The sequence below is a fragment of the Rattus norvegicus genome, chromosome 4, assembly GCF_021556685.1.
Source record: "Rattus norvegicus strain SHRSP/BbbUtx chromosome 4, alternate assembly SHRSP_T2T, whole genome shotgun sequence".
NCBI classification, from domain to species: Eukaryota; Metazoa; Chordata; class Mammalia; order Rodentia; family Muridae; genus Rattus; species Rattus norvegicus.
Window position 1 is genome coordinate 113,748,878 of NC_141537.1, and position 26,632 is coordinate 113,775,509.

General features: G+C 36.8%; 1 protein-coding gene across 4 annotated transcripts in view; it reads left to right on the forward strand.

The window, feature by feature from the left end:
- The first annotated feature begins 438 nt into the window (after nucleotides 1–438).
- Nucleotides 439–26,632, forward strand: part of Lrrtm4 (leucine rich repeat transmembrane neuronal 4) — a 790,938-nt gene continuing 764,744 nt past the window's right edge. Inside the window, exons 1-3 of one of the 4 annotated variants that reach the window (XM_087658750.1) lie at nucleotides 481–742; nucleotides 1,183–1,246; nucleotides 3,112–4,658. In XM_087658750.1, coding sequence (XP_087514876.1) covers nucleotides 1,243–1,246; nucleotides 3,112–4,658 — 1,551 coding nt within the window. In that variant the 5' untranslated portion in view covers nucleotides 481–742; nucleotides 1,183–1,242. 4 annotated transcript variants of the gene reach the window in all.

The following is a 26,632-nucleotide window of genomic DNA, read 5'->3' on the forward strand; positions in this document are numbered from 1 at the left end:
TCTGAGAAGGGAGTGATTAGACTTAAAATTTTCACAATTAACTAACTTTAATCAACCATTATGTCTTCTCTCCAGAATGGGATGGCATCCTTATGTGTGGTCTTTTAAAAATATTAAAAAAAGCAACAACGATCATAAGTATAATACAAATTATTCCTACCATTGAAAATGAGACAATCTCATCTGTGGCACCCAGCAAACCATTTAAAACCAAGAGCAACTTTCCCAACCTACTGATCACAGACATTTGGAGGAAGAGAGACCTAGGAAGTTGCTAACAGCTGCTGCAGCTGTGAAGCATAAACCCAGCCGTAAACCTTTTATAATTTACAGGACTGGAGCGGGGGGGGGGGGGGGGAAGTGATCCTGTGCCTTTAATTTCCCTTTCTGAGCGGGGAAGGCTGCACAGCCCTGACAAGCTCACTTGTTCCTGTCTTTAATGTGCAATCTGTTTTCTCCAGCGGAGGGCACTCAGTGTATCACAAACTCGAGCATTAGCACCGACCAGCTCTGAGCACCATCACTCTCTGGAAAGCCTTCTGAATTAGACAAGGGCTGCCTCTCAGCACAGCTACAAAACACTTTCAACCTGACCAGCTAAATGGATAAACCTAGCCTGCATAGCTTTTAAACTGGGGTCTCGCACAGCACAGGCGGCCTGTTTGCTTCAACAGCTGAAAAATCCTGAGGATGAATTGCTTTATCTGGGAATGGCAAAAGCCCGCACAATAAGGAATGCCAGGTATTCTGAGGATTTTCCTTTTCTTTTCTTTTCTTCTTTTTTTACCCCTTCTCCTCTCTCTCTCTCTCTCTCCCCTTCTCTCTCTCCCTCTTTTTTTTTCCCCACAGAGAAGTTGGTTACCTCCGATGAGCTGTAGCTCTTTTCACAGATTGCCAATTTACTGCTAATGTGTCCCTAGTGAATTATACAATGGTCCTCAGAGCCTAGAGGCCCTCCCCCCTCCCGCACCCCCCCCACCACCAGCGGCTTCCTCTTCCCTGCCCCTTCATCCCACCCCGTGCTGATTTTTTTTAAGTAGACGTATATCTATATTATTTTTGTGTATGTGTCTGCCTGTCCTCTCCGGGGAAGTTTACATGGGGCTACTGGCTCACATGCGAGCTCAGAACGGTTTGAATGACAGCTGCACTGAGTCATGAAGGTGGTGGTGATTTCTACAGGAGAGACCAAATAAGAAGAAAGCTGAGAGAGGGGGGCAGACGTTTTTTGGATGACAAAGGATGGGTAAGCGAACTTTTGTTGTTTTCTTCTCAGCAAAGCTGATCCTAACCCCGCATCCTCAGCTGGGCATTAGCTGTTAAACACCAGGAAGCAGGCACAAAGCGGCAACCTCTACTTTAGGGTTGTCTCGCTATAGTTGTTATATTTTTAGATCCTTTTCTTTTGGCAGTGTTTTCTTTTTTTTTTCTTTTCCTTTCTTTCCTTTTTTTTTTTAATCTATACATGCAGAACGCGGAGTTAAACACACGCTGGAGGGATAGCTTTAAGACTGTCTCTAGCGTCTGCGTATCCACAGCTTGGGAACAGAGCATGAAATAAATACCGTGTTTGCTTCTCTTTCCTGATAATCTGAGCCACGCTTGTGTTCGGGTTGCTGTCAAGAAGATTGTTAACACTTGGCTGTGTGGGTGCAGGGGTGGGGTCCCTACTTTATCAGAGGTGGCACCGGAGGTTTGTTTGATCTTGGAAGCTGTATCCTGAATACAGCTTCCAAATTTCAGTAGTCATTTGCCAGTTTTGTTTTTTTTTTTTTTTTTTGTTTTGTTTTGTTTTTTTTTTCGAGTGTGACTGGCTTTTTCCCCTTCCTCTTTCTCCTGTCTGGGAAAGCTGGGTTGGACTCCAATGAGTCTGAAGCTGACAAGAAAACAGAGTGCAGGATGGTGTTAAATTTAAAATTAAGTAAATAAATAGATAAATAGAAGAAGAAGAGCAAAAAGGAAAAAGAGACAACAGAGAGAGAGAGAGAGAGAGAATTTTTAAACTAGGATTTTATCTCTTACTTAAAAAGATGACTATTTAAAAAGAAATTACAGCCTGCAGTAGTCACTCTGTCTGTTTCTCTTTCCCGTTACAAAATAATGTACCTACTGTTGAAGGTGGAGAGGAGTCCCCTCACACGCAGTGACTTGAAAATGCGGCATAAAGGCTAATAGATTGCAACTTTGCAGGCTTTCTGAAGTTAATGGAAACAGGGAGAGATGGAGAAGCTGTCACTGAGATTTGAGGAGGTCAGGATGGTGGGGAGGCTGACAGCAGTTCCTTCCTTAGATCTCAAATATGCCAGGGCAACTATACCGGTATAAAAACAGCAATATATCTAATATGATGATTAGTTTATATTCTGCATATTTTGTATACAAACTTGATCTCTTAACTAGGGCTAGGGGTATCTGAGGTATGGGTGATCATGTATCTTAGCTCATGTATTCCTGAACAAGGGGCCAAAGTACACAATAATAAATGTTTCCTAACCACCCCAAAGCCCCTCGCACTGCTATGAACCATGTACTGTGGGCTGTCTGTATATATTCCCGTGCCAGTTTTCAGGGCTCAGAGATTGCAGCCCTTATATGCAGTCAGTATGTAATTCAGGCAGAACAAACTTGGATTACTTTGACAGCATCCCGGAAGCCCTTTTTGCTAAATCACAGCCTGTTTGCTCAACTAGGAAAGAGGTGCTGGAACCAGGTTTCCTAAGTAATGGTTCTGACCTTACCAAAAGATGCAGTCTACTTCTGTTCAGTACTATGGGTCGATACAGTGATGGCTGAATGTTATTGTTATTCAAATGTCAGCATCCAATAAAAAGCAATGCCCTGAGCTTTCCAGGGTTAGGATAGAGTAACACTCTTGAAACTCAGAGAGGTTTGTCACAGTACTACAGTCCTGTGATGTCATGAAATCTAAGGAGGAAAGAATGAGGTCTAAACTGCAAGCATGGGGCACTGAAGGAAGTAAGATTTTTAATAGTTAAAATGTGTTCCTATCCCGTTCTTAAATTAGAGAGGATACCCCTGCTCTGGGGGAGCCAGAGGTGCTGTATGACAACTGTCCGACAGTGTGTATCTGTGTTCTCTTTGCTATTGTAGGTTTCCGTCTAATCACGCAGCTGAAAGGCATGAGTGTGCTTCTGGTGCTATTTCCCACCCTGCTGCTGGTTATGCTGACCGGGGCGCAGAGAGCTTGCCCAAAGAACTGCAGATGTGATGGCAAGATTGTATACTGTGAGTCTCACGCCTTTGCAGACATCCCTGAGAACATTTCCGGAGGGTCACAAGGTTTATCCTTAAGGTTCAACAGCATTCAGAAACTCAAATCCAATCAGTTTGCCGGCCTTAACCAGCTTATATGGCTTTATCTTGACCATAATTACATTAGCTCAGTAGATGAAGATGCCTTTCAAGGGATCCGCAGACTGAAAGAATTAATTCTAAGCTCCAACAAAATTACCTATCTGCACAATAAAACATTTCACCCAGTCCCCAACCTCCGCAACCTGGATCTCTCCTACAACAAACTTCAGACCTTACAATCTGAGCAGTTTAAAGGCCTCCGGAAACTTATCATTTTGCACTTGCGATCTAATTCTCTAAAGACTGTGCCCATAAGGGTTTTTCAAGACTGCCGGAACCTTGACTTTCTGGATTTGGGTTACAATCGTCTCAGAAGCTTATCTCGAAATGCATTTGCTGGTCTTCTGAAGTTGAAAGAGCTTCATCTGGAGCATAATCAGTTTTCCAAGATCAACTTTGCTCATTTTCCTCGTCTCTTCAACCTGCGGTCCATTTACCTGCAATGGAACAGGATCCGCTCTGTCAGTCAAGGCCTAACGTGGACCTGGAGTTCCTTGCATACCTTGGATTTATCAGGGAATGACATCCAAGCAATCGAGCCTGGCACGTTCAAATGCCTCCCCAATTTGCAGAAATTGAATTTGGATTCCAACAAGCTCACCAATGTCTCCCAGGAGACTGTCAATGCGTGGATATCCTTAATATCCATCACCTTGTCGGGAAACATGTGGGAATGTAGTCGGAGCATCTGCCCTCTCTTCTACTGGCTGAAGAACTTCAAAGGGAATAAAGAAAGTACCATGATATGTGCAGGGCCTAAGCACATACAGGGTGAGAAGGTTAGCGATGCTGTGGAGACTTACAATATCTGCTCTGATGTCCAGGTGGTCAACACAGAAAGATCACACCTGGCGCCTCAAACTCCCCAGAAGCCCCCGTTCTTCCCCAAACCTACCATCTTCAAATCGGATGCCATCCCAGCCACACTGGAGGCAGTGAGCCCATCCCCGGGCTTTCAAATTCCAGGTACGGATCATGAGTATGAGCATGTGTCTTTTCACAAAATCATTGCAGGGAGCGTGGCTCTGTTCCTCTCGGTGGCCATGATTCTCCTGGTGATCTATGTGTCTTGGAAACGGTACCCAGCCAGCATGAAACAACTCCAACAGCACTCACTTATGAAGAGGAGACGGAAAAAGGCGAGGGAGTCCGAGAGACAAATGAATTCCCCTTTACAGGAATACTACGTGGACTACAAGCCGACGAACTCTGAGACCATGGATATATCGGTTAATGGATCTGGTCCCTGCACATATACCATCTCTGGCTCCAGGGAGTGTGAGGTATGAACCGTGATCCTCCTAAAACCATTTCCACTGCGGGGAAGGAGAGGTAAATGTTTGAGGCTCTAGTGGTGTATCTAATCACTAGAAAGATTAACGACCCTTTTGCTTTGGGGTTTTGCTCAGTGTGAAAGGTTACTTAATTAAATTGCAACCACCAGGAAACTGACTACTTTAAAAAAAAATGGTTGAAACTTGAAAGAAAATCATTCAAGGATGGGATTAAGTTGTAATAAAATGCTATGTTAAAACACCTGGGTTTTTTTTTTAGTTGTTTTGGGGTTTTATGTTGTTATTTTGTTTTTGTTTTTGTTTTCCTCTAAAATAGTTTGTATAGAGAGGTTGGACTTAGAAACATGAATTCTCATAAACAAAACCATTCTGAAATTTATGTCTTGTTCTTGGTGATTGATTTTTTTTAATGGAGTGAGGATGGAAGAACCAGCTTAATTTAAAATCCACTAAGTTAACCAAAATGATAGGAGGCAGTGACGATTTAAACCAAAGAGCATCTGACCCAAGGTTTGACTTATTTTGCTGTTAATTTTTAGGTTGAATTAAAGCATGCCACCAGGAAGTCACAGCCATGTCTCATGTGTTTTGCTCATTGTTATACCAGCATAGAGAACATCTAAGGCCTACTGTAGAATTGTATAGAATTGTCGCACAAGTCTAAGGACATTTTCTTCCTACTGTTTTTTGCTTTTCTTTTGTTTTTAATTACTAGGACATGGATCACTTTCCAAAGGTTTCTTAAGTGCTGGTTATGTGTGTTACTCTAGAAGGAAACTGAATTTCCATATTTCGCCTGTTCCTCTGGTAACTAACAGAAAGTCAACTTCTAGGGGATGACTTGCTAGTAACATAAGGACAGGCATGACAGGGACTGCTTGTCATCTTTGCTGTCATCCTCAAAAGAAAGGGCATAAACTCTTGTTAAATTGACCCAAAACTAAATGATGCAAATATTTATGAATAAAAGGTGTAACTTTGGCTGGGGTTTTTTTTTATTTGCATAGAATTCTCAAAGGGATGTCTGAGTTTCATGTTGAATTCTTTTCATTTATATGAGAATAAGTTTGGTCCAGTTTCTGAGTATTTAATTTAAAAGGTCACTTACCAGAACACATTACATGAATAGAACAGTGTTCACCCACTTCCATTTTCTGATTGAATTATACTGGATGTATGTTGTTCTTTCATTGGTAAAATAATAACTATGTAACAGCCAACTGTAAGGTTTTGTTGCCAGAATACTTTAGAGAATAGAGGGTTGTTCTGGCAATTGACTCTTTTAGTATCTGATAATAGATGGTGTTTTCAAAAGTGAGTTTTAACGAGTGTTTAAAGATGGTGCTCTTTCTAATGCTTTTTAGAAGACATAATCTGTTCTTTGGTAACATATACCAAGTTTTCCACAGACATAAATCCATACCTTAATGGGAGTGTTTTCAGATGCTGCAGTGAATTTGAAATAATCTCAAACGTAGTACAGCTTGGACTTTTTGAACTGTTCTTTGCTGAGTTTGTTTTCTCTTTCTTGCTCTCTTTTTTTCTCATTTGTGTATTATTGAAAATAAAAGACATAATCCCAAATAATAAACCCCCCAAAGAAACCTGTATAAGTGATTGCCCTTAAAATTTAAAGAGAATAAAAACTTTCTATGAAAGTCTAACAAGGCTTGATGTTTTTCTTGCAAGCCCACATGATACAGTAGAGGTGGATGGACACAGTGCAATTACATCTTATTATACTCTGGGTCGTTCTTATATACATGATCCTCTGAAAGGCTGCTACCATGAGAGCTAATGGAAAAATCTAGGTCTATTCATATTTTCTTTGGAATAGAATGGTGATTTAAGATTCTCTAAGAATGAAGAAAGGCTTTCAAAGAAAGACTTAGACCAAAAAAAAAAAAAAAAAGGTATCCTAAAATTTTCCAGAGTTCTTAAATTTCAGGGTTTTTTTTTTCAGACATCTTAGACATTACTATGATGGGAAGTAAATATTTTATTTCCTAAAATGTAATTGAAAACACAGAATACCATATATGTAGAACAGAGATCTGTGTATCTTGAAACTGAACTGGCAGAATTAATTATTGAGCCACTAATCAGCAAAGAGCTCAAAAACTGCTGTGATGATGCTCTTGTGTCAGTTGGGAGCCACACAGGAGGGTCAAGCTCTTTTTTGTCCTGGAACTTGGAGATGGTTGACTACATATATTTCACAACCTTGTCTTCATTGGCCAAGGCATAAAACTTAAGAAGTTAAACTTTTAAAAGCATCTCTTTATTCAGAAACTTAAGTATATTCCCAAATAATGGAGCCATCACCCCTAGTTTGGCTAACATATCCAGATACTGGTATAATACAAGGATTTGACAAAATTAACACAAGAAATTTCAGAGAATAAATTAGAAGGATTCTCAACTTCGTGTCTTTGTTACAAAACATTCCACCATCGAGAAAAATTGCTTTTTAAAGAAAGATTCTCTATGAAACAGGGCTAGAAGAAAAGGCATGTATTTTCCCAAATTGATATTCTAAAAGTTACTATACTCTGTCTTTGCTCACGGCATTGTTTACATTAATCATAACAGCAGTAGCACAGACTAAACAACTACTCATACATCTATAGCATAATTTTATGATGTAAATAATAAGCTCTCACAAATAAGGCTGTAAGTTTTCCACTGGAACCTGTTGCAACGGTTGTGACATTTCTAAGACAACTCCTTGAAATAGTAACTGTTCGATGGAAGACTCTATGTACTAATTGATTCGTTTACTTGTCACTGACTGAAGAGTGTTGACATATTCATTTCGTCTGTTTACCACTAATGTAAAACTGTAATGCCCTCTCATTAGGATGGGAAGCTTCTCATTAGCAGCCATGCCGAGATAGCGTCATCTTCAAACCCAATCCATTGCTTGTGTGTTTTGCAAGGGAAAGTGTTCAATTCACATGCAAATATCAGACTAATAAATTGGGGGGAAAATATTTTAAAAGCATAGGCCATGTTTCTAATATCTATAAAAGTGGAATTTAGTAGAGGGTTGCAAGGGACTGATGCGATTAAAGAAACAAATATGAGAAACAAACACATATCTGTTACCCTGTGCCAATCAGTGTGGCTCGCTGAAGAGTTACTTCATTTGCCTGTCTTTGGAAGGGCTAAACAGGATGAACTCTGAGCTAGTGGATTCACACAAAACTTGGGAAGATTTTATAAACAACTACAATTCCTCATTTTTCAAACAGCTTTTGATATGTTGCATAATTTTTCTCATTAATCATATCACAGGAATGATGTCAGCATATATATGCATTATATGCATTTCACCATTAGGTTTTTGTAAAGAGCAAACCTCTTAAAGTTTGTTTTGAAACATCTATTCCACAATGCTAACATCAATTCCACGATGTTAACAGTGCTATCACTAAGAAAAATATCAGTAGAGATGATAACTTAGCTACGTATTTTCTACATTTTTGATATTTCAATGCTATACTTTAAAATAAATATGTATTGTAGACAGTTCTAGTCTTCCGTGGCTAGGTAATAAAGTGGTACATGCTGAGGCTAACACTTTGTACCAAAAAATTGAAGGTACTAGGTCAAGTTCAAACTATTGACTTGAGAAGTAATATTTTCTTCTTTTGACCCTTTAGAAGTTGGCATTTTTTGTGTTGCTGAATGGATTTCCTAGGGCTGGAAGTTTTTAATAAATATTGAAAGAGGATTCTTAGGTGGGCTCTACCCAGGGTCATTGTCTCATTATCCACTTACTAAAATAGTTATAGGAAATACAACTATTTTTTGATGAATTAAACATTATGATGAGTGGTTATAATTGAAGCTATATTTTGTATAGCCATTTACAAAATATTTATGTATCTATGTGTTTTATGTAAGAGTTTATACATGTAAGCATCAATATATTCATGTGTCTGCCTATAGATATAAACACATTTGCACAAGGCAGAGGTGATGGGAAGGGAAAGCAGAAAAATATAGTTTATAACCGAGGTAATGACTATTTTTGATATTAATGAAAATAATGTGGGGTTAAGATTTGTTAATAATACATTTTTCAAGATAAACATTTATTCTAGCTTTTTATAAAGAAATTTGAATGTAGTCAAATTCTAATCTTTATGCTGTATTGGGCATTTAAATATTATGGGGGTTTAGTCATTGCTTTTTACTTTGACCCATCACTAATATTGTTTTCAACTAGCATAGTATTTTCCAAATCAAAGCAATCTTCAAACTAGTAAATGCTGTGAAATTTCTGCAGTCTTGTACAGGATTAAGTTCACAAAGATCAGACAAGGAGGAGAAACTGAGGTATTTTTAATCCTTTGTCAATGATATAAAAGAAAAAAACCCCAGCACACTGACTTACTAAATTTGACTGCTCAGGTGAGTGGCCATACAATGCCCCCTTTTGGGAGAAAACGCATATAGCACACATTGGCGTGATACGCATCCAAGAAGGCAGGCATGCACACTTCTGCTTGGATCTTACGTTCTGCCAAGTAGCTACTTATTTTGAAAGCACTTAAAAGTAGGGATGTCTTTTCTAAAATATCGATTGTCAGATTTGATCCAATTAAAATCTCTCTGTGAATAGTGTTTTCATTAGAATTTGAAATTGGTACTTGTGAAGAATGACAGCTGCCAGCAAGGTCTGACATGACAAACTCAGGAAACTTTTCTTTTTAACTGGCTAAATGGTTCAGTTCTTTTCTGGGCTTTGCCGAAAACAGCATCTGAAGCCATGGTTTGAAGCATGGGGTGTGCTCTAAGAGTCCAATTTGAGAAGTCTCAGGGCTTAAGAATGTATAGATTTGATTCAACTCAATGAGTTACATAATCCCATTATTTTTCTTCTTCTTGCTATTTCTATATTGGATAAAGCACATAATCTCTCTCTTCAAATTTGCCTCCATAGACAGCACTGTGTGTAGAGGTTGCTTGGCAGCATCGGCATTGGTGACTCATCTGACTGCTCATGTCTCTATAGAGCCCTGTGTCAGTAAATCAAGGAGAGTGTGGCACCTTGTCTGTTACCAAGCACTGGGAATTATGAAGCATTAGTATGTCTTGGTTAGGGAAACACATGAAGTAAGGTTGAATGCCTTTTAAAAATTCAAATTCCTTTTACAGTACTAGAAGCAGCCTTATTCATACAGTCTGTTTAATAAAATCTCAGTGTTCTTAAAAGGGAGAGAAACTATGAGGCTATTTTTTTCTCATGCTTTCCATGAGCCATTGAAACATTACATTGGGGTTGAGCAAGGCTGAGAAAAACCACAGCATTCCCTATGGTATCAAAATCATTGGTTTTCAAATGAGTAATGCTACATTTCTGCAAAGCCACCTTTTAAATCCTATTTAGTAGTTTAAAATAATGTTCAAGAAATGAAGTCTAAATAATTTCAACAATTGAGATATTATTACTCTTTTGAAGATACTTGCTTGTATGCTAGACATCAGGATATTTATTTTTTAGTATTTTATTATAGACACACCTAAAGTGCGTATATATGTATATATGTATATGACTATTGCATATGCACTGCTGCAGTGGTACATAGGTTCAGTTTAGATAATCATTTTCAAAAATTGCTTCTCTCCTTCCTCCATGTGGGATCGAGAAATCAAGCCAAGGTTTCAGGCTTGGTGGCAAGTGCTTTTCCCCACTGAGCTGTCTCCTTGGCCCTGCTGCAATATTTGTCACTCTAAGATTATTAAGTAAAGTAAGAGCAAAGCTGATAAAGTTTTAAAGCATTATGAAAATAGCATAAAAATAAAGTCTATCTAGACATGGATTATTAAAAAATTATAAAGAATCATGACTAAAGAAAAAAACATTGAAAACAAACTTCAAGTAATAAACTTTATAACACATAACTTAGTGATTTTACTTTGTAGCATTATTTTTATACACGGTAATATTTTAGTGATATGTAAGCGATATTCTTCCATATAAGCATCAACATAATTCTGAAATACTCTCCTTAATGATCCATATATACTTAAGCCCACATATTGTTTTATAAATGTTGCTGAAACAAGAGTATATATGTATATATATATGTGTAAATTAGAATACAGACTTTTAAAAACATATAGCTAGTTCTTTACTAATTGCTTAGTTTGTGTAATTTATCTCCACAAGCAATATCGCACTAATATATTAAATGGAATTTTAAGTCATAGGAATACCTCTGTTTGTTCCTTTCTGTCCCTGAACTTAGTCTGAAATTTGAAAAATACTTATTATCAACTCTTAAGCAGTGTGTTTTAGGCTTTCTCTCAGTTCTCTTTCTTTCCTCATTTCTCAGATGTCAGGGCAAGTGACAAAAATCCTAGACACACAAGTAATTTTATTAATTTTTATTTTCTTTTCCTTTAAATACTGTTCCATCCAAAGAGAATGTAACCATGGTTTTAAAACTTTTATATAAATTTATAGTGCCCATTTCTATGTAATAGTTGAATGTTAGGGATCTTCCAATCTCACTGAATTAAAGGATAGACAAGTGTTTTCATGCAAACTGGGTTTAATATAAACTAATTGCTTAAGAGAGTTATTTCTTTAGATTCTCAGTGAAATACATATTATATATATATATATATATATATATATATATATAGAGAGAGAGAGAGAGAGAGAGAAAGTTATAGTTTATTTTCATTGAGGGAACTTTGAAGATTAAAGCTCAACTGTGTCCACATTGCTTATGTAATAGCAATAATTAGTATTATTCTGGAAAGCAACTGCCCCCAATTCGTTGTCACTGTCTACTTTCACTTTAAAGGAGGGGCAAAGGCACAGTTTTGCTTACTTTGCTTGATTTTTAAAAGGTACATGATTAGATGAATCACATTGAAATAAAAACTTATTATACTTTTTATCTCCTTTTAAATTTTTTTATTTACTTAATTTTCCTCTTGTTTACTGTCCCCTCCCAGCCATCCATCCCCCACATTCCTTCCCCCCAACTCCTTCTCCTTTTCCTCTGAGCAGTGGGCCTTCCTGGATATCCCCCGACCCAGCCACATCAAATGTAGAAGGTTAGGTGCTTGCTCTTCCCCTGAGGCCAGCCAAGACAGCCCAGGCCATCTAGAGGAACACTACTCTCTTCCTTCTCAAATCACCATTATGTCAACATGTTTAAATGGTTGAAAAATTTTACATGTTGATTTCTTGCTTTCTTACTGATTTAACAACTGCTTTAAACGTATTCATAAAACTCAATTTTTCCTTTTATCGCATCCTAAGTTCGATTATGATGATGTTACTAATATACAGTTGGATCCTTGCAGTTTTCACATCAACAATTGACAGTGATTTACAAGAGGCTTAAACAAAAGAAATAGGAATCAATGCCTCCCACATCTTCCATTTTGTGGTCATGATAGAAGAAAAGTGATATTTCTTTCTGTGTTTATAGATCTGTAGAAGAAAGAGCAAAGAGGTCACCTGTGGACTGTTGACAGCTACCCAGAGTGTGAACCAGTATTGTACTGGTCCAGTGGTTAGATCAAAGGGTGAGGAGAGGTTTCAGATTTGAAACTGACTCCCTTTGCTTTTCCAAGATTGGACAAGTAAATATGTAACTGACCTTTCTGTGATATAATTTTTCTATCTATTGAACTGGGATAATAACTTTCCTAGTAACTGGCTGACATGATTAATGAGGCACTGTTTTAAAACTCTCTGCACTCCTTCACTGTAAATATAAGTGGTTATTAAGTGGAAGCTTTGATGTCTACTGAAAAATGCAAAATCCAATATGGCTGCCTGATTTTTTTCTTGTTATTATTAGTTACAATGATGCCAACAGTACACACGACTTAGAAACAAGTATTCTGCTTATGTTTTTTTCGAAACTTGATAATAACCCTGACTTTTATGCCCTCTGTTTGAGCTCTAATTTAGTTTGGGCAAAAGCACAGTAGCATTTAATAAAACCTAAAGACAACATTCTATTGGCTGAGACTTTTATTCACCTTGCTATGAAATCAATATTTATGATTATTGTCACTGTCCTAAATAAGAACTGTATTAGAAACACAACTTACAAATCCTCGGTCTCCTCAACTGTTACCTCTCAATTCATTATCTTCAAAAGCAAAAGTCCTTCTATTTTCCCCAAATATTCATATTCTCAAAGTAGGAATTCTCATGAAAATATAGGAGATTGCTTGCAGTTTACAATCTTGCTTACTAATTTTAAGAAGATGTGACAAATCTGCAGTGTATGTCTAAGTAGTCTCAGCGTGAGTGCGGTTGACTTGACCTGTAATGCCCTCTCTGACACAGACAAGTATTCATTTACTGGATTGCCCATATCATACAAACAAACAGAGAGATCAACTACTGGGAACTGTTTCCTAAAGTAAATGTGCATCCATGTAACTGTCAGTCATGGGATTATAAACTAGGGTGGCTTCATTTGTAAAATGAACATAATTTTATAGGATTAGCCTTACATAAACAGTCCTTTGGTGGCTGAAACATTGATAATGTGGAGCATGGCTATCTATGTAGCTTCGCACCCTATGTCCAACTCTAAATGATGCATATGTATGTCACATTTCATACTTCGTGTGCGTATTTATGTTTATTGACTATAATCCAAGTTCTTACTTTTACTGAAATGTCTATGTTACATAATTATTATTTTTCTCCCCCTTTGTATGTTATATTGTAATGCAAAATAACAATTTTTGCTTCCCACGAGGACCACTTAACAATGAATGCTACTATTAAATAAGATCAACACTGGTTAGTGTCCTTAAACAAACACACACACACACACACACACACACACAGAAAGAGAGAGAGAGAGAGACAGAGAGACAGAGAGACAGAGAGAGAAAGAGAGACAGAGAGAGAGAAAGAGAGACAGAGAGAGAGAAAGAGAGACAGAGAGAGAAAGAGAGACAGAGAGAGAGAAAGAGAGAAAGAGAGAGAAAGAGAGAAAGAGAGAGAAAGAGAGACAGAGACAGAGAGAGAGAGAGAGAGAGAGAGAGAGAGAGAGAGAGAGAGAGAGAGAGAACTAATAAAGAAAACTACTTTATGGGCTGAGGAAGCTTTATTGGTAGAGTGCTCACCTAGTATGCACAAAGCCTTAGGATCTGTCATCCTCAGAAACATACAAGCCAGGTTTCGTGGAATACTCCAGACGTGAAGGAAGGGAGTCAGGTCTTCTGTGGCTATTTGTGAATTTGAGCCTGAGAACATAAGAAGGAAAGAAGGAAGGAAAAAAGGAAGGAAGGAAAGAAGGAAGGGTGGGAGGCAGGGATGGAGGGAGGGGGGGAAGGGGAAGGGGAAGGGGAAGGGGAAGGGGAAGGGGAAGGGGAAGGGGAAGGGGAAGGGGAAGGGGAAGTATAGGGGATCCACTGGTAAATAGAGAAGAGCTCCAGAATCCTCATTCTAGAGATCACTATGATCCTGGATCCTAGCTGTTCAGGAATTATCATCGTTTCAGAGACCATATCCAAGAGTAACCAACAGTCTGATCCCTTACCATTTCTCAACACAGTAACCTAAGTAAGTTATGGTGGATCCCTTTGGAAAATTCTGGGAATAAACAGACAGTTAAACAATAGGAATTTTGGGGAAGGTTCTTCTTCACATGACTCTGGGTTCTAGGTGGTTCAGATCTGGGAATTGATTGAACAAATGCAAATCTCTTTAAGTGGTTTCAGTTAGAATTTCACTCCTCTTGTTTATACAATCTATTTAGAAGTCTGCCTATGCTGTTCTTTCTATGACCCTCTAGGAGACCTCTTTTCATCAGGCTCTCTGAGTGTTTTGATACCCTACTATTGAGGTAACTCTGTGACCCTGTCTATTTTGATGCAGTGCTGGCCCCAGGCCTGTGCCTCCCATGATTCCTTGTTCCTATTGTACTTACAAGTCACAGTAGGTTTCTATTATTATTTTCATTTTTTTTCACTTATTAACTTTACATCATGGTCATTGTTCCCTTCCTGTCACCTCCTTCTGCAATTCTTCCCCCTTCCCCCTCTACTTCTCTTCTGAGCATGTTGCGGTGGGCAGTCCCCTGGGCATCCCTCAAGTCTGCAAGGCTAGGCACATCCTTTTCCACTGAGGTCAGACACGGCAGCCCAGCTAGAAGAACATATCACATATATAGGCAATAGTTTTTGGGATAGCCTCGACTCTGGACTCACAAGAAGACAAAGTTACACTTCTGATAGATATGTACAGAGCCTAGGTCCAGCTCATAGATATTCTTTGGTTGGTGGTTCAATTTCTGAGAGCACCCAGGGTCCACGTTATTTGACTCTGTGGATTTTCCTGCATAGTTCCTATTGCTTTCAGCCCCTCAATCCTTCCTCCTACTCTCCCATAAGAGTCCCCGTAGTGTAAATTCTAATTTGCAGACAACAGCTACATATCTCTGTGTACCTCAACATTATCTCCCTAGCCTCAGTTTTTCCCTGTCCATTCTGAAGCATAGACTTTGCCAATAAAAATTTGAATTTATTTTTCTTCTAATCTTTTTGTAAAACTTGAAGCATACTTAGACCCCAAATCTGAAACTTGAAAGGCAATGAAATATAAATTTTACACATTTTGCCAGTCAAAATGCCCTTAACATTCCTGTCTACAAATGGTGGCTTTTTCTCAAATGATAATATTGTAAGAATCAATTTAAGTCAATATTTCATTATGTTTCCCTTCATCTTGAGCATAACATTTTCCTCGGGAACTTTTGTATGATCACTCACTTGATAAAAGATGGGTTAGAATTATTAGAAAAGAAAATATCTGTTTATATTGTCACTCCAATTTCCTCTGAAATTTTTCCCCCGCCCCTCCTCTGAAATTTTATTGAAGCACAATGTTTAATTATATAAGCAAATATTCCCATTTTGTTACATGATGTTGTCAGAATATATATATGTATATATATATATTTATATAATATGACTGAAACTTAATAATCGGTGGGGTTATACATATACTATGTCTAATAAATTATGTAAAAATATGAAAAATTATACTTCTATAGAATAACTTAAAGTTTTTCTTATTTCTATCATACCTTAATAAATGTGTTTTAGAACTATTTTGAAATGTTTAAAAGCAAAATTATTAATAAATTAAGCTAAACTATTAACATTTTAAAGCAGAGAAAAAGCCCTTGGGGAATTCAGATGTTTACTTCTAAAATATCATGTGACATATCATACCACAGATGTATGAGTTTAGATGTGGGTCAAAAACCATACAAGCCTGATACTAAAATCTAAATTGTTAAAGAATCAAAATGGACACTTTAAAATCCTCATTTTAGAATAAAAAGGAATATTTATTAATTATGTTTTATTTAATAATTTCCTTAAACAATTATTTTTGTTAAACAATTAGGCAGTTCCATAGTTTATGAATAGCTCTGTTTTGTAACTAAAAGGTTGCTGTACAGAACCTGCAAATTAAATATAAACAAGGTGGGCTGACTGGCACATGCACTTAAACCCAGAACCTGGGAGGTGGGGCAGAAGCAGAAATATCTCAAAGAGAGATTTTTCAATTTTGGAGGAAAAAAAACACAATAATATGAGATGAACCTAGTGGCACATGACTTTAAGCCAAGTACCTGGTGGGGATGGGACAGAAACAGAAATATTTCTGTGAATTAATTCCATGTCATGATGATGATGATGATGATCCATGACAGATTTAGAAATAGAAACTGCATTAACTTTATATCATCCTTTATGACTTGTGTCCCCATTGCCTGCGTTCCGTCCTTCCATTTCACTTAATAGCCGCCGTCCTTGTTCTTTTTTTCTACATGTTATACTCCATGTTCATGTTGTAACATGTACACATATGATTATTAGATCCTAGTCACAGATATTATCTGTGACCTCTTTGTACACGTGGATTCTTAGAAGAACAGCAAAGAAAAAATAGGATACTATTCACCTCAATTTTTCAAACTACATAAAAGTATGTGGCCGATGTGACCACATGATTCACAAGAATTTCAACTTTTCTACAAGCACACCAACTTTAATAATTGTTTTTCCCCCACAAGCTGAGAGCTCTGTTTTGCTCTCTGCTTAATGTGTTGGGCTTTGTTTTAGTTTTATTTTTTGATAGAGAGTCTGAGTGAACCCGTGAGTCTCCATCTTCTGCTCCCAAATACTCAAATTCCAGATTTGTGTTTTGTTTGTTTGTTTGTTTTTGTTTGGTTGTTGTTGTTGTTATTGGGTTTTTTTGGTTTTTTGTTTATTTTTTTATTATTATTATTTTTTTACAATATACCATCTGAAGAGCTACAAAGTCTAAACAGCAGGTTTTGGGGGTGTTTTCTTTTTTGTATGTGTGTGTTTTTGTTTTATTTTGTTTATTAACAGGTCCTTCTGTGGATTGGGCAGGGATTTATTAGGTTTTGATGATTTTGTCCACATCTTCAGCTTTATATTCCAACCTTGAATCTCCTGAAAACTTATTTTCACACAGGAAGGAAAATAGAGACTGACTGGGTTTTCTCATTAAAGAGTCAGTTTTCCTTCTAGCATCTTTAGCTCAGAGGTGGGAAGTGAAAACATTCATGCTTTCCTGACACTTTTGTGCTTTCTACAGATGTCCATATTCCCTCCAGTGTATCAGCAGTGCACGTCTAAACACAAATAAAAGTTTACTGTGAATGAACGAATATGCTTTCTGTAAGAACTAAATTCAATATAAGTGTTTCAAAGACCACCTTTCTTCTGTTTCGATAGATACAACTGAAATAAAAATTTGCATATTTTTCTATTTTCTACAAAACCATAAATGTACTTGTAGATGCACACACAAAAATGCACACAACCTTCAAATTAGCTAGAAGTCTGTGAGTCTATGAAATCCTTTTAAAGTAATGGGAATCTCTCATTGTGTGAAGGAAGCAGTGTGGAGGAAATGACTGTGGTGCAAGATGCCATTTAAACCAACATCTTCTGACCTAACCAGGAGATGACCAACAGTACTCGAAGACTCCAATACATTTGTAACCATACATGAATAAATATTATTAGCTAAAAACTAAATTGCACTGGTTAACTTTAGCATGTGCTTTTAAAATTTCTAATTTGAAAATTTGATATGCCCATATTTAATTTTTATATTTCTCTGAAGATTTCATACATTATTTGATCAAATTCATGCCTTGCTTTTTCATTTTCAATTCTTCCCACCCCTCCCTCATTTCTCCTTTCCCAAATGCATATACCTTCTTAACTGTTAAGTTCATTTACTGCTCTATAGCCTACTTTTAATGTACGTCCATTGACCGCCATAAGGTCTACACTTATTCAATAAAATAACATTTCATCGACTTTATTATGTAGCAAAAAAGAATGACATGCTATTTTTCAGTAATGGACAAAACACGTTTTTAACCAAATCCTCATTATACCAATTATAGAAACATTTTCAAGCACAAGTTTATAAATATGGATACCAAATACAAGGGATAATTTTAGCATTTTAGTTTTCCATTTTCCAGGAAGTCCACACATAATTTAGGTATATAAATTTATAAATTATGTACATTTTAATTATAATTTCTCATTGAAATAATATTTGAATTTCTACAGTGAAATTATTTTTTCATATAATTGTTTTCCAGATTAGCACTCATTGAGATTTATTGGAAGTTTTTATTTCTCTTTTATTTGTGTGTTTGCATGTGTGTGTGTGGGCTTGTGTGTGTGTGTTTGTGTCATTGTAGGACCCTTTATTTAATTTGTTGAGAAAAATATTACATTTTAAAAATTAACAGTTTGAATTTTTTGTTCTTCCTTGAATCAGAATTTTGAATTATATTTTCCTAGAAAATTATTCATGCATTTGAAAATGCACTGTACAACAACCTGTTTTCATTATAATTGCTCTTTCTTGGATTTCTATAAATATGTATTTGTCATGTGCTCTCTAAGGACTACTGTGCTACAAAATATAAAAGATTCTTATTAACTCCTTTAATCTTTTCATTTACAATTCAGAATAAAACTGTTGGACCATTAGAAATATTTCAGTCTTTAACATGATATGTTCTTTCAGTCATAGTTTTGTGTAGTTTAATGAATTGATTCTTGTCATAATTGCTAGTGGTTTTCACATTTATAGATTTATAAAATAAACTTGAGGGCATTTATACTCTACTTAAAATTAATTATTTATATGTCCTACTTCTCTGTCTTTAATAGTACCAGAGTCTGCAGAAGTGTTTCTGCCTTTCTGCTTTGGCATTCAAATTAGGATTTTATTATTTTCATTAGTTACTATTCTCTTTCATATAAAGTCAAATGGTTTCATCTATATTGGCGCCAGCTATCTAATCCTACTACCACAATGCAGGAAAAGATTAGAGCTACGAACCCTATGGGTTCTGTGGACAGTTCACCAATGTAGCCTGTAAAAAATTATAGACACTTTGCAAAGAACATAGACATCAGTTGATCAACAGACCTTATTTACAGACTCAATGTGACTCATGATCATTTGTGAAACCAAAGGTATATGATTCCTATAGACTTTAAAACATGTTTGAGTCTTATTGCTAAAAATCAACAGCAGACTTTCCTGCCCTAACCCAAAACCTTCTTCTATTTCTTTCTTACCCCATCTCACCCTTTGTTAGAGAACTATCCGAAAGGGTTCTACCTCAGTTTGCTTTTCCCATCAGTCACTCAAATCTTCAGGCCAAGACAATCTGTTGCCACAGCGTGCCATCAAAGTACTCATTGTTAAGCTTGCCACTGGCTTCACTGCCACTATTTTGATATCTTTCAATTCTGCAACTTACTTTAATATTTCAGCATTATTACTTTCTATGCCTTCTCTTCCTTCATCCAATGCTCCCTTCTTTGGACTTTTTAATATAAGACTGTTTATCTTTACATCACTTTGTAAAATATTGCTCAAATATTTTCTTCCTGAGTCAGATAGTATGCTTTCTTCATGGAGTAATCACTAACTGCTCTCATATGCCATTAAACCCCTCCCAGAGCTCTTCCTCATCATTATTTACATATCAGAACAATTGTAATTTACTTACTGAATAGAAACAAGGCATTTATGTTATTCATTACATAATACCTTCACAATTTCTAACTCATTATCTGAATTCTAATATCAAAATTGTTCTTAAACCTATTTTAAAAGTTAACTGTTTATTTTTCAAACGTGTTTCTTTTTGCATTTAAGTTTTGAATGAAAGTATCCATCACAGGACGTTAGATACACAAGGACCACACCTGACTCTATCAAAATCCTTATTCATTTCCGCCCTCTAAATGCCTCTCAAATTCATCATGCTTCTCTTCCAACACCATTATCATGGTCTCTCTCTCCTTTGTCTCAGCTCAACTGCTCTATTGCATTTTCTTCCTAACTCCACACCATGAACCTTGAAAACAGACAGGTGGCATTTGTTTTCTTCTAGTATATGCAAAGTACTTTACTGGGGTCCCACACTCATTGAATGAGAGCTAAAACTCTCACACAACCCACAGAATACTGAATAATCAGTACTTTCATTCCTTTGACCTTTCTCTCAGGACTCCACTCAAGAAGTCCACATCTGGGCTTCTTATCTCCTCATGTGTGTTTTCTTCTTCTTTCAACACGTTCTGTAAACTGTGTTGGAGAATCCTATTCAACTTTTCCTAATTAATTTTCATCCCCCCCCAATCCTTGGATGGTCAAGATATAATACATAGTCAGGATGAGATAATGACTTCTTTAACATCTGTCATCCCTACCTTAGTGAATTCACCCATTCAAAAACAGCATGGTATCTCAGAACTTAAATCTTAACCAAGAGAGGGAAATGATCAGACCTTCAAATTTTGCTTCTTCATACTGCATTTTAAATATAGATTCTCTTTGAACAAAATTTTACAATATTTGTCTTGAAAGATTATGACATTTAGTTCATTAAGGGTTAATGTAAACAATTACAAAAGGTTTCATTGACTTTTGTTGTGGCCCATTAAACACACACACACACACACACACACACACACACATACACACACATACACACACCACACACACACCCCTTTACTTTGTATTAGCATTTTCTACAGAGTTTATGCATACTTTTTAAGCATATAAAATAATGAATGGAAAAATATTGAAATTCCGCACTTCATTGATTTTATTAAAAGAAACCTATGTGACATTGCGCATTTACATAAGCCATATGTTACTGTATAATAATATTAATGCTAAATTATTGTACTGAGATCAAAATTACTTTTGTTACTTATTTGTAATAAATTTAGAGATAATCTTTGAATTCATATCAATCGTAATATATTTAGTGATTTACAATGTACAGTTTGTTATATTTCATCCCATTTCATCATTTTAAGACTTTTTTGAAGGTGATAAGCAAATGTATCTCCTGCTCTTTTATACTTACCACTGTGATGACAAATGACATACAATTCCTTCAATTGAATGAGTTCTGTATTTTCTAATTGCTGTATTACACATTTGTTTTCATTGCTTATTCATAATTTTACTGACTCATACATTGTACAAGATTTCATTAATCTCTTAGTCTTTATAAACACCTGGATTGTTTTTCTCAGGAAATAAAGTTTGTGTTTTATTATTACAAATGCCATTTTGTTTATATAATCAAATGTATTTTTTAAAATTTATCCTAAAATTTATTTTCCAGATAGTTTTATATGGAAGCTCCCTCTAGAAAATAATAAATAACTATTCCTCTTACTTTTATTTAGTAAGTTCATGATGGGATTCTTACAATCATTATTTTGCAAGTAATTCATTAACTCAAGTCAGTTTACATTGTCAAACATTTTATGCAGTTCTCTAGACCACTTTTCCACCTAATTTTGGTTCTGTTGTTTTGTTACTAACATTTTAAAGAGGTATATATATATATATATATGCATATGTTAACATTTTATATATACATATATACATATATACATATATTAGTATTTTATACATTTATTTGAATGCAATGTTTGTTTTTGGGCTAGATATCTATCTATATGTTTATAGCCACATATGCAAATATTTATAGAAAAGCAATTACTTCTCTTTTAAGCTTTTTTCTTTGCAATGACTTTTTCCCAATGATAGTCAATGTAGTGGATAAAATAAGATTCATTTTCCTTATTTGAAAACTTTAGCTATTTTAATATTGTCTCTGCATTGAATTATAAAATGACAAACTGTAGTACATTGGTATAAGATTTAGTTCCACCTTGATATTTCTCAAATTCTCTCAAGACAATCTAGAAAAACATATGCTAACAATAAATCATTGTGGATATTCCACTGTATACTAACCTGAATAATTTCTCAATATATGTGAATAAGTAGTTTTTATGGATAATATTATTCTAGTTATACTGATTTTAATCCTACCTATCTATATACATTAGATTTAGTTCATATAGTAGGCCTCATACTTTCCCCTAATGGTAAACAAAGACGTAGCCTTCTTTTGAATATATGAAAATGGCTTTCTAGCTGCAAGGGAGGAATTAAAATTATTTAGATATATGAAGTGTAGAAGTATGCAGTCAATAATAAGTCACCTTCGAGAGTAATTTTTAAGGTTTCCTTTTTTTGAACAATGGAGAATGAAATAATACATTTGAAATTCTATCTATCTTCTATACGATAAAACTTTCATGTGAATTCTTCTTGACTAAAATATGCATTAAATCTACAATGTTATATATAGTGAAGAAAATTCATTTAAAAGTATATTGGTAAATATTCTGATTTTATCTTTGGTATAATCCAATGCTTTTATTTTTTGTATTATCTGTACTTTTCTACTCTATAATCTATTTTCTATAGGTTTGTACAGTTGTACTTTATGATGGTCCTGTTGCAGCCATAAAAACAATATACCAAATATTAATTACAATTTGGGTAAATGAATAATGATTTTCTTATTTTGTTTATTGTTCACTAACACAATTCACTAGATTCACATCCAGTTTTTTTTATTTTCATTGATCAAAATGTTCAGTTGAAGGTGTCTTTAATTTTTTCGAACTGGGGAAGTAAAACATCTTTTTCTTCCCTACTTTGATTTATTACGCTTCTTCTCGTTATTTTTATATCTGAGGTGCTATGAAGGGGAATACTAAAATATCTTATGAGTTTAACATCCATTATTAGGGAGGTGTTCTTTTTAAATTTGACCATAGCTTGTCTTCTAATGCAGGTAAACACCCACACATTGACATGCAAGAATGTTAAGTATCATAAATGGTGCATACAGCAGAAATTGCTAATAAATTAGAATTGTTATATTTTCTCTGGAAATCTGGAGCTTGCAGAGTGTTTAAGAAAACATTATTTTTTTTCCATTGCACTGGACAAGGGTAATAGCTTTTACCAGAGAGCTTCGGTTGTCATTTGGTAGTATTAACCGATTTAGGATTAAAGTGGAGAATGCAACTTTAGTCACACACATGCTGCCCACTCTAGTTTGCCAAACACAGGACTGTGATAAAAAATAGTGACAGAACTAGGCAGTTGCTGAAGGTTCTTTTAAATTCTTTGTTCCTATGTCACTTTTAACTGTGTGTTTTGGAGATAAAAGTAGCAGCTAGCATAGCTGCCCAGGCTCAGGTAAATGTACAGAAAACAGGACCACAAAAACGCTCTTTCAGGAATGTAGGGAGGCTGTCAGCCTTCCTTCCACATACTCTAAAATAATACATCTAATAAAGGGCTTCTTTTCTTTTACTTTTTCTCCATCTTTATTAAATTGGGTATTTCTTATTTACATTTCAATTGTTTTACTTTTCCCTGTTTCCAGGCCAACATTCCCCTAACCACTCCCCTCCCCTTCTATATGGGTTTTCCCATCTCCATCCTCCCCCCCCATTACTGCCCTCCTCCTCAAAATCACAGTCACTGGGGGTTCAGTCTTGACAGGACCAAGGGCTTCCCCTTCCACTGGGGCCCTTACTAGGCTATTCATTGCTACCTATGCAGTTGGAGTCCAGGGTCAGTCCATGTATAGTCTTTGGGTAGTGGCCTAGTCCCTGGAAGCTCTGGTTGGTTGGCATTGTTATTCATATGGGGTCTCAAGCCCCTTCAAGCTCTTTCAGTCCTTTCTCTGATTCCTTCAACGGGGGTCCCGTTCTCAGTTCAGTGGTTTACTGCTGGCATTTGCCTATGTATTTGCCATATTCTGGCTGTGTCTCTCAGGAGAGATATACATCTGGTTCCTGTCAGCCTGCACTTTTTTGCTTCATCCATCTTATCTAGTCTGGTGGCTGTATATGTATGGGCCACATGTGGGGCAGGCTCTGAATGGGTGTTCCTTCAGCTTCTGTTCTAAACTGTGCCTTCCTATTCCCTCCCAAGGGTATTCTTGTTCCCCTTTTAAAGAAGGAGTGAAGCATTCATTTTGGTCAGCCTTCTTGAGTTTCATGTGTTCTAGGCATCCAGGGTAATTCGAGAATTTGGGCTAATATCCACTTATCAATGAGTGCATACCATGTGTGTTTTTCTGTGATTGGGTTACCTCACTCAGGATGATATTTTCCAGTTCCATCCATTTGCCTATGAATTTCATAAAGTCATTGTTTTTGGTAGCAGAGTAAAGGGTTTCTTACCCTCAATATTTTTGTAAGCTCAGTCCAGATAACTGATAATAGTAGGTGTCTTTTATAAGACACATCACTATCCTCCCTCCATAGTGCCTACACCAATCACTATAGTTCAATAATTTTAATCAACAGTGTTTTCACCTCTTGTAGGACGTCTCCTATGAACATTCTCCAATTAGGACCATTGTATTACCTACAGTATGTTTTGGCACATGCTAGAAGACTGTGTAAAGTTAAAGAGCAATCACTACCCAGCCAAGAGCACTGAGTTAGATGATATATTTAAGGATAGAGATGTAATCCACACAGAGTGACCTCTTCCTCCTCCTCCGCCTCCGCCTCCTCTGCCTCCGCCTCCTCTTCCTCCTCCTCCTCCTCCTCCTCCTCCTTCTTCTTCTTCTCCTGCTCCTACCCCTGCCCCTGCCCCTCCCTCTCCTCCTCCCCCTCCCTCTCCTTCTCCCTCCTCCTCCTCCTACTCCTCCCCCTCCTCCTCCTCCTCCTCCTCCTCCTTCTTCTTCTCCTGCTCCTACCCCTGCCCCTCCCTCTCCTCCTCCCCCTCCCTGTCCTCCTCCCCCTCCCTCTCCCTATCCCTCTCCTTCTCCCTCCTCCTCCTCCTACTCCTCCCCCTCCTCCTGTTCCTCCTCCTCCTTCTGCTCCTTCTCCTTCTTCTTCTTCAACAGTGGTTCATGCTTAGCAGGCAGAACACTGAGTCAACAGAGCAAGCTCCAGGACAACCAGGGCTACATAGTCAAGCCCTGTCTAGAAACACCAATCAACCAACCAACCAGCAAACAAACTAACAAAATTTATTACCTAGAAGTTGGGATACAGCTTAGTGGAAGAATGTTTATTAAAACCCCAGGTTTCAAACTCTTTTCCAGAAAAATAAAGATGACAATAAAATATCACCTGGTCCATTCAGAAATTAGAAGCAAGTCATATTTTCATGAAGACAAAAATGAGTGTTACAATTTGATATCAGGAAACAATCTTTTTACAGATTCTTTTAAAAAATTTACATGTGTGTTAATGCACAGGTGTGTGATTGAATCCCATTTTAATGCAGGAAACCAAAAGAGGTTGTCAGATTTCCTGAAGCTGAAGTTACAGATGTTTTTGAGCTGCTTAATCTACATTAAGTACCATAGTCAGGTCCTCTACAAAAGCAGCAAGTGCTCTACTCCTGACCAAGGCATCTCTCTAGCTCCCAGGTATTCATGATAATATGAATGGGCATGAACAAAGCTGAAATGGGAAATGGGAGATGAATTGGAAAGGAATTATATGAAGGACTTCAAATTAATGTTTTCAAAATATATAGACATTTTACCAAAAATATCAGGTAAATTGTAAGCCTTTTAAGGGAGAAAAACCCTTGAAAGCCCAAGGAAGTTCAAGAAGAACATAATTTCCACTTTGCTTTTTCCTAATAACAACCCTTTTGTTTCTTCTTCCCAATAGCTGTTTTGGCACTAGCTATACAATGTAACTGGATTCTAGTATTATGATGCTTTAGTCAGTGCTTTGTTGCTGCAAAGAGACATCACAACAACAGCAACTCTTAGTCAAAAAAAAAAAAAGCAAAAAGCAAAAACAAAACAAAACAAAAAACATTGAACTGGGCTTGATTATAGTCTCAGAGGTTTAGTTCATTTTCCTCATGGCAGGGAGTATGTAATTGTATAAGGGTACTTTGCCTACCTAGCTTTTATAGGATAAACTTGTTTTATATTCTTTAATCTTTGTTTTTGCAGTCCAGTCTTTATCCTCCTCTCTCTCTGTCCTCTGATTGTTCTTCATCCCATACCTCCTCAAACACCACCCCTCCCCACCTCCTCCCCCACCCCCACCCCCACCCCACCCCCCAGTCTCCAGAATGATGTCCCCACCCCCATCCTTACCCCCACCCCACTCCACCAGACCTCCCCTATCACTGGGGCCTCAAATCTCTCACGGGTTAGGTGCACTTTCTCTCACTGAGTCCAAACCAGGCAGTCCTCTGCTGTATATGTGTCAAGTGCCTCATATCAACTACTCTATGTGGCCTGGTTGGTGGCTCAGTCTCTGAGAGATCTTAGAGGTCCAGGTTAGTTGAGGATGCTGATCTTCCCAGTAGACTCAGACTCACTTCAAAACTGGCAATTTGTGTGCTCAGGTATTTGTTTGTTTGTTTGTTTTTTCATTCATCTACTTGAATATTTTTAGCTTTTTATTACTTCTTTGTGAGTTTCACATCATGTACCTCAACCCTACTCATCCCCCTGTTCTCTCTTGTCCACCCTCAACCTTTGTAATTC